Genomic DNA, 18,959 nt, shown 5'->3' with positions numbered 1-18,959 from the left:
TGAGAAAACTGCAATGGTGTCTACAGCTCTCAGTACAGTAAGACCCAAGGTAAGTCTGCATTGTAAAAGAAAGCCCAGGACCAATGGCTCAATGTCAAACATTCAAGGCAACTCATAACAGCATCATTCCTTATTACAAAATGGGCCAATGTTATTGGATTAGAAAAACAATCACCTTTTTAATTTTTTATAGAAATCATTGACAATAAGAGCTATATTAGCTTACAGAAAAATATCCACAAATATACCAAATAGAAATTTAAATACAAATGAGGAAGAACTAGATTCCAAAGTTCTCTAGTAACATACCAAATTTACATTATCTACATTTTGACTTTTGTAGACATTTAAATACCTTCAGCTTGTGCTCCTTTCTATTAATAATAACTGCTGTAATTTGTTGATCCATGAAAATGAGGATAGTGCATAGCAATGCTGGTACAAAAGCAGCAAGCATTGTCCACCAAGGGTTACCTCCAAGAGGGTCTATAAACCAACCTCTGTGCTTTCCAGTAGGCTACGTGCAAGGGTAAAACAAACAAGTTACTAATCATTGAACAGCAGAAAGACTTAAGAGTATAAAAAACAAATGGAAATACTCTAATTAATTAAGCTGCACACAAAACTGTTCTGAATGCATTAGACTCAGATAATCCACAAACACATTTTTGCATCTATGCATTGATGATTTGTTTCTTGACTGTTTAAAACAAGTAGCAAACTTTACAACCAGCATCATGTTCATCTTTAGTTCCTTTCAAATATCACAGCATGCGCCCCATGGAACTGGGGCGGGGGGCCTTGGGCAAAGTGCACACCGTGGGACCCGGGGCTCAGTGCGCAGAGCTGACAGGAGTGTGAGTGCGAGAGAGAGAGAGTGCGCGAGAGAGAGAGAGAGCGCGCGCAAGAGAGAGAGAGTGACAGAGGGAAGCGAGAGAAATGTGTGGGAGTAAGGGAGACAACGGGAGTAGTACAGAGAGAATGCGGGTGTTGGGGGTGGGGGGGGCGGCGGGTGAGCGTGCGCGTGAGTGAAAGGTTTAAGAGAATATATATGCGGAGGTTGGACAGGATCAGTGTGCACCCATTTACATAGTAAATGAGGGGCCTGAGACAGGGAATGAGCCTGACATACACCCTGTGAATTTTTATTAATTCACTGCTATAACATTGCATTTCCAAAAAAAATTGGTCTTAAGAAATCACTTATTAAGCATAAATATATCAGTTTAATGTTGTGCCAAACCTTAGCCCCCACCGCAATCCTACAGGGCACACACTGTGATATCTGAAAGGAACTAAAGATGAACACAATGCTCGTTGTGAAATTTGCTGCTTGTTTTAAACAGTCAGGAAACAAACCATCAACTCATAGGTACAAAAATTTGTTAACTGGCCCCTCGAGCGAGACAAAATTGGAAGTGTAGCCTCCACTCCTCTGAGCAAAAGGTTGGGCAAGCTTGCTCTTTAGTTCCAACGAATGAAAGTTAATCTTACTGGCACACATAGAATTCCTAAATGGTGGATCCAGGAAGGATATGGTCCCTGCCTTGAGGGTCTAGAAGCAGGGGGGGACAGTCTCAGAATATGATGTAGGCCATTTAGGATGGAGATGAAGCAGAGTTTCTTCACCCAGGAGGTGGAATTCTTTGAAATTCTCCACCCAAAACAATTGTGGTTGCTCAGTCAGAGTATATACTAGACAGAGATTGATAAATTTCTAGATAGTAAAAATATCAAGGAATATGTAGGTCATGTGGGCTAATGGCATTGAGGTAGATGATCAGCCATGATCTAGCTGACAGGTGGAGCAAACTTGAGGGACATCCATGCAGAACTCTTTTGGACAGCATCCTGCTCCAAGGTGCCAAAGCTCCACATTCTGGCTATCCCAAGTTTTTGTTTATCCTAACAACTAGCAAGTAGGCTGTGCTGTAGGATAGGATAAATTTGCTCAGATTTTCACACTCTAGGTCACCTGGTTTCTCTTTACACTTGCTGTCTTTCTAAACCACACTAGAATAAACTGCCCAGATCATGTTCGCCCTCCTTTGTGTGTCCATCTCACAATCTACTCAATGACACAGAGCTGAAGTACTGGAGCTGGAGATGTCCAGTGCAGATCTACTGGTTCGAAATAGTCTCATTGCCCACAAACTTTAAAATATCACAATTCAGGTACATAACTTGCTCTGCAGTATCTTAGTCTAAATTATTTATATTATTCATATCTACTTCTTAATTTGTTACAAGTTTTGTTTTCTTCACACTAATTTGCAATAAGCACTGCACAAACATTTTAAGCACTTGTTCCCCGAAACTTACATGAATCAAAAATCATTATTGGAGATTTAAAACAAAGTAACACTTCCTTCCTACTCCCAACAAGGTCCTGACTGCATGAAATTAAGAGTATTTAAGATACAGGTATTGGAAGTACAATGCTCAATAATTCACATTATCTATTTTTCAAATCAGTGGCTAGGAATCTCTGACCTCATTCACAGCCAGGATTCTCCGTTCCCTCTGCCATGAATGGTGATTTGAATGAGTGCCAAGTTCTCCATTCTTGCTAGTGGTGGTGGCAGGGCACACAACTTTGGAGAATTACGGCCAATGTACAATAAATTCCTTAAAGTATGGTTTAACCAAACTATATATTATGAGAGTCTCTTAATAGTGAAGAAACACAAAACTCTTACCTCAAATTTGTCAGGTACTTTAAGCTTTGGTGAAGGGACTCCAACAAGGAAATCAATCAATACCATAATAAGTATGGTAAGAAACACAGCAAAATCACTGATAATAGCTCTCACCTATAATTTCAATAAACAAAATGTATTTAATACACTGCAAGTCTTTTGAATTTTTACTTAACCAACCTAACTTAGTAAGAGTTGCACATATCTGCACAACTATTAATTACTTCCCACTGAGGGGACCAGCAGCAGTAATAAGAAGTCAGATCTATAGTGTATATTTCCTTTACTAGAGTCAGCAACATGACACATTATTGAATAAAACCTCATGCTCAAAAGATTAAAAAACGCTGGCCTATAAATTCAATGTCGCTGCACCAGATCGCCAATGGTAAATGGCAAATCAAGTATCTAATATGATAGACAGGAAGGAAACAATAACTACAATCCAAAAGTGCATTGTCTGCCATACTGATGGATGAAAAAAAAGTGCCCAAAAAATTAAGGCTTTTGCTTTGTGTATGCGCAAAATCTAACACTTGCTCCAAATCCCTTCTACAATATTGATTTACTTGTGGCAGCCAGCACCGAATGTGGAGCCCTTGTGCTCCCCCAGCATCACAACCACTTGCACTCCATCCCAACTATGGTTTCATCCCATCCATGAATCTGGCTACTATTACTTCCTGTGCAGTTGGACTCTTCTCCCAGTTACCATTTCAGAGGGCTTACTTAAAAGCCAGCTGCAACAAAGCAGCAACTTGATCTGCCCTTATTGTCTTACTGCAGCAGGCGACGGTGCAGAGGGACCTCGGGGTCCTTGTGCATGAGTCACAAAAACCCAGCCTGCAGGTGCAGCAGGTGGTGAGGAAGGCTAATGGGATGCTGGCCTTCATAGCGAGGGGGATTGAATATAAAAGTAGGGAGGTCTTGCTGCAGCTGTATAGGGCACTGGTGAGGCCCCAGCTGGAGTACTGTGTGCAGCTTTGGTCGCCGCACTTACGCAAGGATATTTTGGCCTTGGAGGGAGTGCAGAGGAGGTTTACTAGGCTGATGCCGGAGTTGAGGGGGTTGAGCTATGAGGAGAGGCTGAATAAACTAGGCTTGTACTCGTTAGAGTTTAGAAGAATGAGGGGAGATCTCATTGAGACATATAAGATGATGAATGGGATGGATAGGATAGAGGTGGAGAGACTCTTCCCGCTCAGAAAGGACAGTAGGACTAGGGGGCACAGCCTCAAGATAAAAGGGGGGGCGGTTTAGAACGGAGTTGAGGAGGAACTTCTTCACTCAAAGGGTGGTGAATCTCTGGAATTCTCTGCCCGTTGAAGTGGTGGAGGCTGCCTCGCTAAATATTTTTAAGACGCGGGTTGATGGGTTTTTGATAAGCGAGGGGATTAAGGGTTATGGGGAGAGGGCGGGAAAGTGGAACTGAGCCACGACAGATCAGCCATGATCTTACTGAATGGCGGGGCAGGCTCGAAGGGCTAGATGGCCTACTCCTGCTCCTATTTCTTATGTTAGCCCATGTATTTTGTTGTAAATTCCCCACTATCTCACAGTCCTGGTGAAGAAAGAAAGCTCATCTCTTCCTAATGTCCTTTTCGTCATCTCTGCCAATTACAAACCAGAAAACTATTTATGAACAAAATCAAAAGAAGGTCCATGATCCCAGTTGTTTGCAATTGTTTAATTGGCTGCTGTCCTTCAAATAGCACGTGGAAATGCTTATTCCCTCCCCCTCTCCTCCATGTTGCAGGGAAGATTCTAGCTTCCACTTGGCACGTGAAGTTATATGGCCACGTTTTAAAAGTGAAATCTAAGAAAATACAATCAATTCTTGCCCATGTTTTTGAAGAACAAAATGGTGATAAGTTGAGAAATGAAGAAGGAAGTTATAAATTAAGAAGGAAGTTATACAAAGAAATACCACAAAATTTGATAGCACTGATTTTCCAGCGTTACTGATGCTATTTTGGCACTGAAGTGTAAACCATGCCACACATTAATGGTACTGGCTATGATAGATGTCATTTTGGACAGGTCGCTAACAAAAATTAAGAGCATTGTCATCAGTATGAAAACCATGGCAGTGCAAAATGATCTGACATCAGTGGTGCCTTTTTTGACATCAACACACCAGCTAGTGCCCTTGTAATCTTGTACAGCTGAACATCAACATCTTATACATTTCTATCAGGTCACCTCTCATCCTTCGTCTCTCTATGGAGAAAAGACTGAGCTCCTTCAACTTATCCTCAATAAGGCATGCCACCCAATCCAGGCAACATCCTTGTAAATCTCCTCTGCACCCTTTCAAGAGCTTCCACATCCTTCCTGTAATGAGACGACCAGAACTGAGCACAATATTCCAAGAGAGGTCTGACTAGGGTCTTATAGCATTATCTCTTGACTCCTAAACTCAATCCCTCGATCGATGGCCAATACACCATATGCCTTCTTAACCACATCCTCTACCTGCGAGGCCGATTTAAGAGTCCTATGGACTCGGACCCCTAGATCCTTCCGATCCTGTACACTGCTAAGAGTCTTACCCTTGATATTATACTCCTTCATTCCAATTGATCTGCCAAAATGGACCACTACACATTTATCCGGGTTGAAATCCATCTGCCACTTCTCCGCCCAGTCTTGCACCCTATCTATGTCACGCTGCAACCTCTGACATCCCTCCAAACTATCTACAACACCACCAACCTTCGTGTCATCAGCAAACTTACCAACCCAACCCTCCACTTCCTCATCCAGGTCATTTATAAAAATTACTAACAGCAAGGGTCCCAAGAGCAGGTCCCTGGGACACTCCACTGGCGACCGACCTCTATGCAGAAAAAGACACATCCACAACCACTCTCTGCCTTCTGCAGGCAAACCAGTTCTGGATCCACAAAGCAACAGCCCCTTGGATCCCATGCTCTCTTATTTTCTCAAGAAGTCTTGCATGGGGGACATTATCGAACGCGTTGCTCACAGAAATATGCCACATTTGCAGTCAAACCACAGCAAGGTGCAAGTACCATTATCAGCGGCTGCAAAAGTGACCCTGGCCATTTAACTGAGTCACACTGGTCTCCTTCCATTCTGAAGCTGATGACATCTCCAAAATTTCAGTTTGCTATCTATTGCTTTATGAAGAAAACATTGCATGCAAAGAGTAGCAGTTGCTATCATAGGATAGTAGACTTTCCCAAGATGTCAGTTTAAGGGCACTGCATGTAAAATCAGAAATGTAGCTCAAATTGAAAAAGATCCTCTTCCTCATGTCCAGCTATGTGCTGCCATACTCAGCATATCATACAGATTAATGGCCAGTACCCTTGGAGTTATCAGCATCTGAGCCAGCACAAGAAACCAGAGAGTGACAAAGGTGACCTGCTGGCCACCTGGTTCCAGAGAACAATGCACACCCAAATAGACAGTACTCTTAACAAGAGCCATGCTGTCACATAAAATGTTTTGGAAAATGAGTACATTACTGGACTGCATAAACAACCCACTTGCTACCTTAACTCAGGAGGCACCTGCGGTACATTTCATGACTTGTTGTGATCTGTTGCACCCTGCACAATCGCTATTATGAGCCACTGCCAGCAGGTATGCAGTGACTAGTTGAAAAGGTGTGTGAGAGTAGTGGTACCATAGAACTATTGAAACATTAGAAATCAGTCTTTCCGCCCATCATGTCTGAACTGGCCAAACAAAAAAAACTGTCCATCCTAATCCCATCTTCTAGCACCCGATCCATAGCCTTGCAGGTTACAGCTCTTTACTGTAGATCCAGTTACCTTTCAAATGAGATTAGGGTTTCTGCCTCCACCACCAAACCAGGTAGTGAATTCCAAACACCTACCACCCTCTGAATGAAGTCTTTCATCATATCTCCTACCAATCACCTCAAATCTGTGCTCCCTAGTAACTGATCTCTCTGTTAAGGGAAGCAGGGCATCCCTGTCTATTCTCTACACCTCAACTTCCTGAGTTCCAAGGAAAACAACATCAACCTATCTAACCTTTCCTCATAACTGCAATTTTCAAGCCCTGCCAACATTCTTGTAAATACCCTCTATACTCTCTCCACAGCAATTATGCCCATCCTGCAATGTGGCAACCACATTGTACACAAAATTCCAGCTATGGCCTAATCAGCCTTTTATGCACTTTCATCATTGCATCCCTACTTTTGTGTTCTACGCCTCAATCAATAAAGGAAAGAATTCAATTTGCTTTCTTTACTATCTTATCCACCTGCCTGGCAGCCTTCGGGGATCAATGGACATGCACTCCAAGGTCTCATTTCCTCTACCCCTCCCAATATCTTCCCATTTATTGTGTATTCCCTAGCTTTATTTGCCAACTCCAAATGCACGACCTCATATTTTCTGGATTGAATTCCATCTACCACTTTTCCATTTATTCAACCAAACCATTGATATCATTCTGGACAGCCATCCTTTTCACTTTGTGTCATCTGCAAATTTCCAATCAAATCCAAATCATCAATATAAACAACAAACAGCAAGGGACCCAACACAGCCCTGTAGAACACCAGTGGAAACCATTTTCTATTCGCATATATATCCATCAATCATTGCCCTTTCTTTCCCACTGCTGAGCCAATTTTGGATTCAAATTGCCACATTCCCCTGTATCCCACGGGATTTTGTTTTTCTGGCCAGTCTACCATGTGGGGCCTTGTCAAATGCATTGCTAAAATCCATGCAGACAACATCCACTGCATTACCCTCATTATTGGCTCAGAAAATTTGAAGAAACTAGCAAGACATGATCATCCTCCCCCAAAAAAATTATGCCAACTATCCATAATTAATCTGTTCCTAAGTGACAGTTTATCTTGTCTCTCAGAATTGATTCTGATCATTTTCCCATCACCAAAGTCAGGTTGATTGGCCTGTAATTATTTAGTCTACCTCCAGCACCCCTTTCAAATAATGGTACGTCTGCAGACCTTCAATCTTCTGGTATCTCGCTTATACCTATGATCCTCTGAACATCCACTACTCCCCGCCCCCCAGTTTCCTTTTGACAGCCTGGGATACAATGTATTCTCCTTCAAGGATGTCAGTCCCTCCAGTATTTCTTCTCTTACTATTGTATATAATATTTCACACTCCTTTTCTTTAACTAGAGTAGTTGCATCACTTCTCTCCTTAGTGAAGCAGAGACAAAATATTCATATAGAGGCAAAGTAGGAAGGGAAGTTGGGAGCAGGCAACCAAAAAATTGCATTAAAATCAGACTGTTCATTATCAATTAATCCAACTGCAGTGCTGACAAACGCAACCCCAGTTTCCCATTCAACAGTTCCACATCTTACCTTTGCTTTTACTGACCATCACAGCATTCTGTTGGCCATAACATAAAATAAAAGCTATCACTAAACAAATAGATTAAATCATCCAAAAGTCTGCACAAAAGTAAATTCAATGAATTGCCTTATTGTCTGCATTCCAATAGTTTTGTCCATTCTGATGCTCCAATGTAGTGCTAGCCTGTGGCAGCAGCATGGCTGTTAGAAAACTTTTAATGGCTAAGACTGCAGATGACCTTGCACACTGTGGATTAAGGTCTTTGAAAGAGCAAACATAGGTTTATTTGAACTGGGCACTGCTGAGTTTGGGTTTCCTGCTTGTGAGAGTTATGCCTTGCTTCCTAAGATGGGACTTCCACATGCAGGTCACATTCGCCATTTTGAAAGGACTCTAGAGCTGGTCCAAATCTGCAAATATCTGGCCCACTGTGTCAATATCTGAACTGGTGGCTGCACATATGAAAACGAATGACAGGGTTTCATCTTCATCACGTTCTTCCAGCTCTCCCACCAATGCCAGTTATAGAGTGCGTAAAAGGAGAAAGGCACAAGGGTATGGTTACTAAGGGAGGAAACATCACTCATAAATAAGGTAAGGGGAAGTTGAATGTGAGGAGAAGATTAGGTATAAGCTCAACTTTGATGCTTTTCGTCCTGATGCTGGCCACACACAGTCATGGTCACCCCAATGATGATGAGGACCATTTCTTCCCAAAGCATGAGGAAATGCAGCTATGGCTACATCTCTGCCAACTTTGTGCCACCTTACCCTGAGAGACAACGAAGTATGAATCAGGTGCAATGTCTTTGGAAATGGTTAAATAGTAGGCAGTGTGTACAAACTCCAAGATGCGAGTGTAAGACATGGAAGGGCTAAGTGCACGAGTACAGTGTGAAGCATGGTGGTATAGACTGTTGATAGTTAAGTGAATGGGGATCTGGCATTAATCAGTGTTTGAGATTAGCAGTTCATTTGCAAGCATATGGCATTTGAAGATGCATTCTTCCACCATGAATAATTGCATGAGTTCACTGAACATCTTGTTGTACTGTATCCAGATACTTAGCTTAAGTTGCTGTCAGAACCACAATGGCTATCTGCTCAAAATACTTTAAAAATATCTGTCAGGAGTGCCTCCTGGTCCCCTGTGGGAATAATTCTCCTGTCCATTTCCTAAAGTAAGGCAGTCAAATGTTCCAGAGAACCTTGCAACATGACGTCTGCTGGGCTGTGTCATTCTTGCTTTTTACTCAGGGGAAACATATTGTGGGAATGACTTCAAGCATCTATGCCTGTCAAAATGCCCTTGCCTTTTACGTAACATGGGTTAACCTGGAAGTTATATTAGTTTCTCATATTTTCTTCATCTGCTGCTCAGCTACTCAACAGTTTGCTTAGTTCACGTTGCATGCTATTCAAGCTTGGGAGGTGACTGCATTAGAATTTATAGGCATTGATTAATCACATTATGCAGTTAGGAGGGGTCAAGCCAACAGATATTTAAAAACTTGGTTGAGGATTTTAAAATTTGTTGCTGTAGGAACTAAAGTAAATCAACAAGAATGTCATGGGGCAGTGAACTTAGGGCAGCAGAGAAAGACCAGCAATGTTTTTGGAGTGGAGGTTGTTAGCTTTTGCCATAGAAAGGATAGGGAATTGGAAACTTAGTTTGTAGGAATTCAAATAGGAATCAGGATTGCAAACAATTTGCTCAAGTCTGAGATAGTACTTATGAGACAGCAGAGTAAGCAACAGGAGTGAAGACAAAGGCCTTCCCATTATTTAATTGGATGATATCAGATAAGCAGCCGAAGTGCGCAGAGATAATGAAAGGGTATGTAGGGCAGCTGTGTGTAATCAACATACATGAAGAACTGAACTCTATGTCTCTGGATCTTGAACCAAGGAGCAAAGCATCAAGAAAGAGGAGGGAACCAAAAACAAATGGTTCAGGTACTTGAAGACCAGGAGAATATCCAATTACTAGAGAAGCTCTTCCTTCAACTAGTTAGCTCAGAGTGAAACCAAACTAAGATGGGTAAGAAAGACAAATAATTGGGGGAAAACAGCACGCTGTCTACAACATTTGCAGAGTGCAAGGAAGGATGATGCTTCAATCAGTCACAGAGATCATCATTTGCAACACTGGATCCATTTCATGCTTTGACAGGAATGGAAATTTTATTGGAGAAATTGAATTGTGTAGCTGCAGGAAAGATAGCCAAAGATTAGAACAGCATCAGCATTTCTAAATACAAAAGTGTATGAAAGAGAGAGATTCCAACTGGTAAGTTCTTCTACATTGAAACACAGAATGTATTACGTCTTACTTTACCTTTGTTGGGAAATAACGTTTGGTTTTGAATTGTTTCAGGAAGGAGCAGAGAAAAAATGTTGCAAAGAATAAAATTATTGACCAGAAGAGAACATCAGGAACATAGGGCCCATGTTGCCCACAGGCTGGTCCAACAAAGATCCCACCATATCTTTGACAATTCTAAACAAAAAAAGCACACAAATTAAATATGTATTAATATATATGTCATTCATTGAAAGAGATGGATGAAAAAACATTTCCATAATATTCAAATAACAAAACACTGGAATTTCTACACAGTGCACTTTAACACATACAAAGACATATTAAGAATGAATAAAAGCTAAGCCAGATAATATCAGATTGATATACTAAATATAGCAGTGTAAAATTCAATCTCATGTAAAGTTTGACCTGATTCTTGGCTTAAAAAGTTCATAGTTGCTCATATACCTCATGTAAAAGTTGATCTTAATTTTCAGGGATCAAAGCAATCAGTGCCTTCCTGGCACCTCTTTACACTAAAAGAGATGGCAGGTAGATGTTGTCCAGGAAAGCCCTGGCGTTAATCTGCTTGTCCACTGGGAGCCGCTTGAAACAATGCTGCTTAGTCATTCCCAAGGAGGGACAATCACAAACAAACAGTCAATCTCAACCTGCTGCTTCAGAACTCAGAACTAAATAACACCAACTGTCTGATTGCTGCAGACCAGATCTCACCAGAGTATACCCATCCATGTCATAGCAACAGGTCAGATGCAGCTACCCTATCAATGGGTCATCTAGATAAACCAGTCAATTCTTGCACAGGATGCTGGGTGGGCCCAAAACAAGCACCCATGTCAACTTCTCAAATACTACCCATGCCAAAAGTCAACCCTTCAATTTTTCCTGAATAAACTGGTCTCAAATATTCAACTTTTACACAGGCATATATGATATTTCAGTGGTTTGATCGGACATCAAATCACTGCTTAATCCTAATATGCATGAAGTGATATCTGTAACTTTATATGTCTGCCTTCCTCATTCATGAAACTGAGTCAAATGCAGATTTGGACAGCCATTTTATACCGAATTGCCTCTTCAACAACTATCTAGACATCATGTCACTGAAGAAAGGATTGGATACAAAGTGTCTAATCCAAGCCGACAAAGCCAACAAAAACGGGGAGGGAGAGCAAGAAATACACACCAGTAAGATCGTAGAAAGCCTTGCCTAAATTGGCTCAACTGTCTCATCAATGCAACCAGTATACTACTGCAACACAGCACCACAAAACATTGGTAACTGTTGGCATTGTGACCCTAATTTGACAAATCGCTTCTTAGCATATTTTTTGTCCAGGTAAATGCAATTGAAAAGTCTGATACAATTGCCAGCACCAAATTGCACACCCATGAAATTAAGCAATTAATCTGGCGAATCTGGTTAAGGTACTTGCCTTGGCCAAAGCCTAGGACTATGCCAACATGAAGTAAAGGTTTCCTCAGTCACCTTTCCATTACTAGTTTTGTCTGAAGCGAGTCCAGAGATGCAATTCTGAACTGTGAACTGTTACGAATGCTGAAGATAGTCATTTGATTCCACAGACTCACAAACCTTCCTTCAAACAAGCCACTATAGAATAGGAATCAACTGGTGAAGCTATCAAGAGATACTTGGTAAAACACTCCTAAGAAGTGCTGTACATCCTTCGAGTAAATTGACTTTCCACGAATAACCCCTGTAAGCCATAACCAGAACAAGACACTAAGTGTCTTTCCCCCCATTAAATAACAATCACAAATATAGAAAGTAAGAAATGATGACACAAATTAGCCCAAGGGCCCTAACAAACCCTCTGAAGCATTAAGCATTGTTAAAACTTAGGACCAGACTAAGCTCAATATTTTCTTAAAGGGACAATGTCCAAAAGGTGATTTCCACAATTTGTACCTGTTCCAATTGAACTGAGCGGTGTTCAAATTATGAGAAGGTTGAAAAAAAAAAGAAACATCCATCACACTGTGAGATAGGAATTCACCTGCACTATGTGGGCAGAAAAAAAATTGATCTTTACTCTACTTGTTCTATACCTCACCAAGGATTACATAACCAGATGTTGAATGTCTAAAATAGAATAAAAGCAAACAATCTCACAGCAGTGAAATTCTTTTTTCCTATGATCAAAATGTATACTTTGCGAAATTACAAGCAAAACTACAGTAACACAACATATCTGAAATTTCAAAGCTATCACAGTTAGGATTAAAATTAACTTGAAAAACAGCAGAAAAGTATTGAACTACAAAATACTCACTCCTTTCATGTGCTTAACAAAACTGACACCATACTTTATATCATAAAGATTGTTAGTGAATCATATTCAAATATAGATTTAACTTTCCTTATTTTGTGCAAAATAGTTAAGAGGCTCTATTTACTGATATGTGAATAATTGGAACATCTAGCATTGTCTGAAGTTCAAATCCAAAGTATAATTTAGTAATGTAGACGTTGAGGTTTACCTTGTAGAAACAAAATACTCACTGAAACTGTGAGATTCCTCCATGAAATATTATCTGCAGATTTATTTTCTCGATACCAGATATCAAGAGTTTTATTGGAAGGGTTAGATGGCTCAACACAGGCACACCTAAGAAAATAGTTTTACCCAATGAAAAACATCATACTTTTTTTTAAACACAGCTACAAGTAAATGGAAATCACAAATTGCTTATTTCCTACTGTGAACTAATTGTATCCATGATTGGTCCTTGGATTGTAAAGCAAAAGGTAAACAAATCTCAGTAAACCCATTATCAGCAATTATTTATGTCCTGGGTATGAAAAGAAAAAAGTGTTCCCACTTCGTCTATTCAGTACTTTAACAGATTTGTTATCCATTATCAACGCAAATATAATTTTGTAGATTCTATTATACATGAACATTGTATTAATAGTGAACTGACGGATCAACCAAAATCTACCCAAAAGATTTTAAGTTTACAATCTTTTTTAAATTTTTAAGTTTACAACCTGTCCAACGCATCTATTTATCCCATTTGTAATGAAATGTCTCAAGTTTGAACAGTAAAATTATATACCGTATTTTGATGTGATATCTCTTTTCAGGTCTGTTCTGCGATACTAGTTGGGTTACATAATTACAAATTTCAGGGAAATGTGGGATAGTAATCTCCATTTGTACACGTATAAATATGAATCAAGATAGTCTGCATAACACACATTGGTATTTTAAAGCCCTCTCATAAGCTCATGCCTTCTCAAAAGCTTCACAAACAGTGTACTATTGTTGAGAGGTGAAAACAACCAAATTGCACAAGCAAGACTTCACAAAATAGCAATGAGATAAACGACCAGATAATCAGCTTTAGTGATGTTGTTTGGGATAAATATTAGCCAGGACAAATGGAGACATCCCCTTCTCTTCTTCAAATAAGGTAATCGTGTATTTTTGGTCTACAAGAAAGCAGATGAACAGAACTCACTAGAGTAGTTCATTGGATGAATTCCAAGTTGTAATGCTCACTAACGTTACTATCACTATTATATTATGCAAACTGTAAAAGAAACAACCAATGCACCAACAATCTACACTCCCAGCTTGTATCTACTAAATGAGTTTAAAAGGACCACAAGTAGGACTTGTGGCAAATGTGTACAATGAACAGCATCATCCTCCAAAAAAAAACAAAGGGCAAGAAAGAAAGATATATCGCATGCATAATTTTTCATCTGGAGGTACAAGTCATAATAAATTTGCTCTTTTTTAAAGCTGATAGTAACAAAAATATTACCAAAACAAATGAAGCATCCTTGTTCAAGAAAGGATACAAGGACATTCCTGGTAACTACAGACAAATCAGTTTAACATTACTAGTGGTCAAGGTTTTAGAAACAACAATCAGGGAAAAACAATCCCTTTGAGATAATTAAGGAAAAGCCAGCACGGATTTGAAAAAGCAGACCATGCTTGACTAATTGAATTTTTCTGGTGAAATAAGAGAAGGCTGTTGAAAAGAAATGTAACGTTTGTTCTCCAGATGGATTTTAAGAAAGCTATGAGAGGAATCAGGTGAATGCCTGACAGTCAAGGAAGTCCAAGCACTGGGTACAGGAGTCCAGGTGTCCAGGTGAAAATCTCTCTAGCCAAAATTCAGTTCTGAATACTGATGAAGGGAATGGTCCTCTGGGGAACACAACCCACGACAAGGTTACAGACGTACAGCAGGTTGTCCATAGAATCCCTACAATGCAGGAGGTGGCTATTTGGTCCATCAAGTCTGCACCAACCCTCCAACAGGGTATCTACCCAGGCCCACCCCTTGCCCTATCCCTGTAACCCAATGCTTTCCCACAGCTAGTCCGCCTAACCTATACAGCTTTGGATTGTGGGATGCAATCAAGGCACCCAAAGCACACTCATGCAGACACTGGGAGAATGTGCAGAGTTTGCAGAGTCATCCAATGCAGAGTCATCCAATGCTGGAACCAAACCTAGGTCCCTGGCACTATGAGGCAGCAGTGCCAGGTCCTGGTGGAGGGGATGGTTTATGCAAGGAATAGTAACAGGATATTCAAGTTAGGGAAATGGGCAGGCATTATCACTGCTGCACTCATGACTCCTGGATGATATGTTTTCTCCTTGGTGTTAGGGTCAAGGATATTACTGAGCAGCTGGAGATTGGAGTAGTGTTGGTGAACATCCAGAAGTAATGGTCCATATTGGAACCAATGACATAGGTAAAAAGAGAGATGAGATTTTAGATTTTAGGAACTTACGAAAGACATTACAAATCAAGCCCTCAATGTATAATCTATTACTGTCTGTGCTCTGGTGAGTACAAAAATAGGAGGATAGTGAAGATGAATGTACATCTGGAGAGTCAGTGCATGAGAGGAACTTTAGACTCCTGAGCTTGTGCAAGCTAGACAAATTTCACCTCAAATCAATAGGGAGAAACCAACATTAAGGTGGGGAGTGTTTAAACCAGTTTGGCAGGAGGATAGGAGCCTGAGCATAGGTTCAGGAGGGAGAGGATCAAAATCGGAAATAGAACATAGAAAACTAATTATCCCATTTGGAAGGCCGAAAAAGCACTGATTAATAATTGCTAGTCTGTATTTAAATGCAAGATCAGTAAATAAGGCAGATGAAAAGTGAGAGATCAGATCAGATACTTGAAAGTGTATCACAGCTATTGCTGAAATTGGCTCAAGGACAACAATGGCAGCTAAACATTCCTGGTCCCAGAACGTTTTCTTCAGAAAACACTATACATCTCCAACGGTAGTGGAAAATAGGTAAAAGGAAATGTAGACAATTTGCTGAGAATTGCAAAAACAGTAGGGTAGTAGTACTAGGGCACTTCTGCTATCCTAATAATAACTAGGATAAAGGGTAGAGTGCAGAATGTTTAAAATGCATTTCAGATAATCTTTTTAGTTAGTATGTAGCAAGCTTACCAAAAGAAAGGACAGTCCTGGACTGGGCTTTAGAAAATGAAACTGGCAGAAGAGTATTTTGTTGTTGGTTATAATGCATTTAGATTTAGTGTAGCTATAAAAATGGACTTAAACTGACCAAATTAAAAGTTGTAAATGGGATAAAGGCCAATTTTATTAAGCTATGATGTTGTTGGCAAAAGTAGACTGGGAATAGCCACTTACAGGTAAATCAATGTCAGAAAAGATGGAGATATTCAAGAGGGAGACAGTGAGGTAGTTTCCATAAAGAAAAAAGGGTGGTACTTCCAAAGTAAGCCCTCATGGGTGTCAAAAAGCACACAGAGTATGATATCACAGTAAACAGAAATTTATCTCAAACACAGAGCTCAATTCTGCCAAAAATCCAGAGCATTACAAAATGCAGGCCAAAGATTAAAAAGGAAATTAGGAAAGCAAAGAGATGGCTTGAAAAAAATTAGCAAGAAAAATGCAAAAATAGCAAGAGAACTACTAAGAATAGAGTTTACTAAAGATGGTTCACCAGCAATGTTGTTCATGACAAACTTAACCCAACCAAACAAGTTGTAAAACATTTGGGTTCATCACAAGTACTGCGCAAGAGTTCAATCTGCGCATAATCCAAAACAAATTCTAAAAGGCAACGTGAAGAATGCAAAACCAAGATAGAAATCATTTAACTAAAGATCTGAAAAAGCCATATGGATAATGCAATGTGAAGGAGAAAATCTCATGCACAGATTGAAAGCCAGTGAATCAGTGGTTAAAAAAAATCCTCTTTGCAAGAAAGTTGGGACTTAAGCAAGCTGGACTTTAAATCCTACTGTCAAAAGTGGTTGGCTGTTACAGGTTAAGCTTTATATTATCAACAATGAATTGTGAATGAAGAATGTCACAAATGGGAAAGAATGTTACCAACACTGTGTGTGATGAGTCAGTCAAAGTTGTAATTTGTTTTACTTTGATAATGTTACAGAATAGATAATTACCAAATCAACTTCTTTTATGGGACAGAGCAATACTGAACATTACAAAACGGTTGTGTTTTGGAACATACCTTTAACCCACAGCTCAGAAACATGACTGTGTGATTTGGTTGCCATGGAGAAAGAGAAATGCAAATAGAAATTCAGTATCATGGGATGGTAATTTTAATACCTTTTCACAGTACCTCAGGAGAAAAAAAAGAAGGGGCTACTGCTGTGAGAAAGATAGGTGAACTTTTATTGTTAATAACCAACCAGAATGTTTGAGTTCAGTTTCTGTTCAAAAGGAAATAAAACAGACTGAGCACTTGAAGATTTAAGGAATGGAGAATTGCGTAGGTGTGCCTTGTTGGTGTTAATCATATCTAGGAAACTGAATGGTGCAATTGTTGAAAGGCACTGGAAGTTTCAATCTAGCATGGTAGGGAAAAGTGAACCGTCGCTAGAAAGCTGTGAATGTTTTTGAGACTGTTTTTATAATGTCACATATCTGCCTGAAGCATGAAGCACACTGAAAGGCTCTGGAGACATATTTTGGTTGTATTAGTTGATGCAAATGTACTTTTTCTTTAATTGAATGCATCAGTTGTCTGTTAATTAATGTTTGATCTGTGCTAATTTTAATTTGTCACTGTAAAAGTCTGAGTGAAATCCTGTCCATCATTTTATTTCCCTTGGCCATATAAAAAGGAAGAGAAGTTATTCCCAGAAAAGTAATACAGGTGAAACTTCTTTACTGAGGTTGTGGTGAATCTTTGGAATTCTCTACCCCAGTGGGATGTGGAGGTTCAGTCACTGAGTGTGTTCAATATAGAGATAAATAAATTTCTAGATACTGTTATCAAGTTGTATGCGAATAGTGAAGGAAGATGGCACTGAGTTAGAAGGTTATCCATGTTCTAATTGAATGGCAAGAGCAAGCTCAAGCAGCTGAATGGCCTATTCTGATGTTCCTCAAGTAAATGTTAGGCTTCTTAGAAGATGAGATCTGGGGCATTCATAATGCGAAGGAAGGAAAAGAGACTTTGAACAAGTATTTTTTTATTTGTCTTCATGCTAGAAGGCAATAAAAGTAGAAAACATTGACCTTATCGAAATCAATAAAATTCTGAGGGGACTTGACGGGATCGATGCTGAAAAGATGTTGCCTCTCATGGAGTAATCTTGAAGCAGAGGCATTGCTTCTGAATTTATGCTGGAGATGAAGCAAAATTTCTTCTGAAGATTGTTAACATTTGGAACTCTCTACCCAGAGGGCACTATATGCAGAGTGACAGAATATATTCAAGGCCAAGACACATTGATCAACAAGGGAGTCAAGAATTATGGAGGACAGGCAAGCAAGCTGATACCACGGTCAGCTCAGCCACGATCTTACTAAGTGGCACAGCAGGCTTGGTGGACCAAAAAGCCTCCTCCTGCTCCTGTTTCTATTGCTCTTCTGCTCTTTCAGTACCAGCATATGTATAACATCGACTGTAATACGGAACAAAACTTGATCTTTAATCCAATTACATGGCAATCACAATGCAGATTGCATACACATTGCTGAAAATCTCACATTTATGTTGGTAAAACCAACATTCTGTCATCCCCTCCAACACACAAAAGCAAATCATTTACACAGATTGATGCCAAGATTTTCACTATGAATATAGCACCAATTTTGTAATTATTTTATTCGAAAGAAGTAAAGAATTCCAATACGTCTTAAGACAAAGGCAGGCCGCAGATAGTTCAGGAGAATACAGTTAAATCATTATACCGCTGCTTCACATACTCCTTTAGCAGAAGTCAAATTTGAAACTCTCCAAAACAACAAGAATGCTTTCTTTGTGCACTATCCGCTTCAAGCACAGCAGACATTCCTGTCTAACTCTTACATAAGGGAAGAGTTTCTTTAAAAAAAATTAAATTCACTAAACATACTATTATCTCCATGAGTAAGCATACATTCTTGTGCTACACAGACTCAGGCAAGGACTGGTTTCAATTCCTCATTTTTCCCGAAAAAGGGAAGGTAGCCAATATTGCAGATCTAGATCAGTGACTTCCGCTAGTAAACATGTAGAAATCAGGTGTGGAATGAATTAATCTCCATGAGCCAACTGACCAGAGTACCAGCAGGCAATGTAT

At 39.8% G+C, this 18,959-nt stretch overlaps 1 protein-coding gene across 3 annotated transcripts in view; it reads right to left on the bottom strand.

Annotated features, from left to right (window-relative positions):
• The window catches only part of LOC145354789 (sodium bicarbonate cotransporter 3-like), a 174,517-nt gene that overhangs the window by 22,103 nt on the left and 133,455 nt on the right, over positions 1-18,959 (bottom strand). For all 3 annotated transcript variants that reach the window (XM_080206274.1, XM_080206292.1, XM_080206283.1), the window contains 4 exons: positions 12,898-13,003; positions 10,383-10,544; positions 2,700-2,813; positions 356-517 (listed from right to left, as the gene is read on the bottom strand). In XM_080206274.1, the coding sequence (XP_080062400.1) occupies positions 356-517; positions 2,700-2,813; positions 10,383-10,544; positions 12,898-13,003 (544 nt within the window). The remainder of the gene's footprint in view (positions 1-355; positions 518-2,699; positions 2,814-10,382; positions 10,545-12,897; positions 13,004-18,959) is intronic.

This window comes from Carcharhinus amblyrhynchos, chromosome 2, assembly GCF_965287045.1.
Source record: "Carcharhinus amblyrhynchos chromosome 2, sCarAmb.v2.hapA, whole genome shotgun sequence".
Taxonomy (NCBI): domain Eukaryota; kingdom Metazoa; phylum Chordata; class Chondrichthyes; order Carcharhiniformes; family Carcharhinidae; genus Carcharhinus; species Carcharhinus amblyrhynchos.
This window is presented reverse-complemented; position numbering and strand designations above follow the sequence as displayed.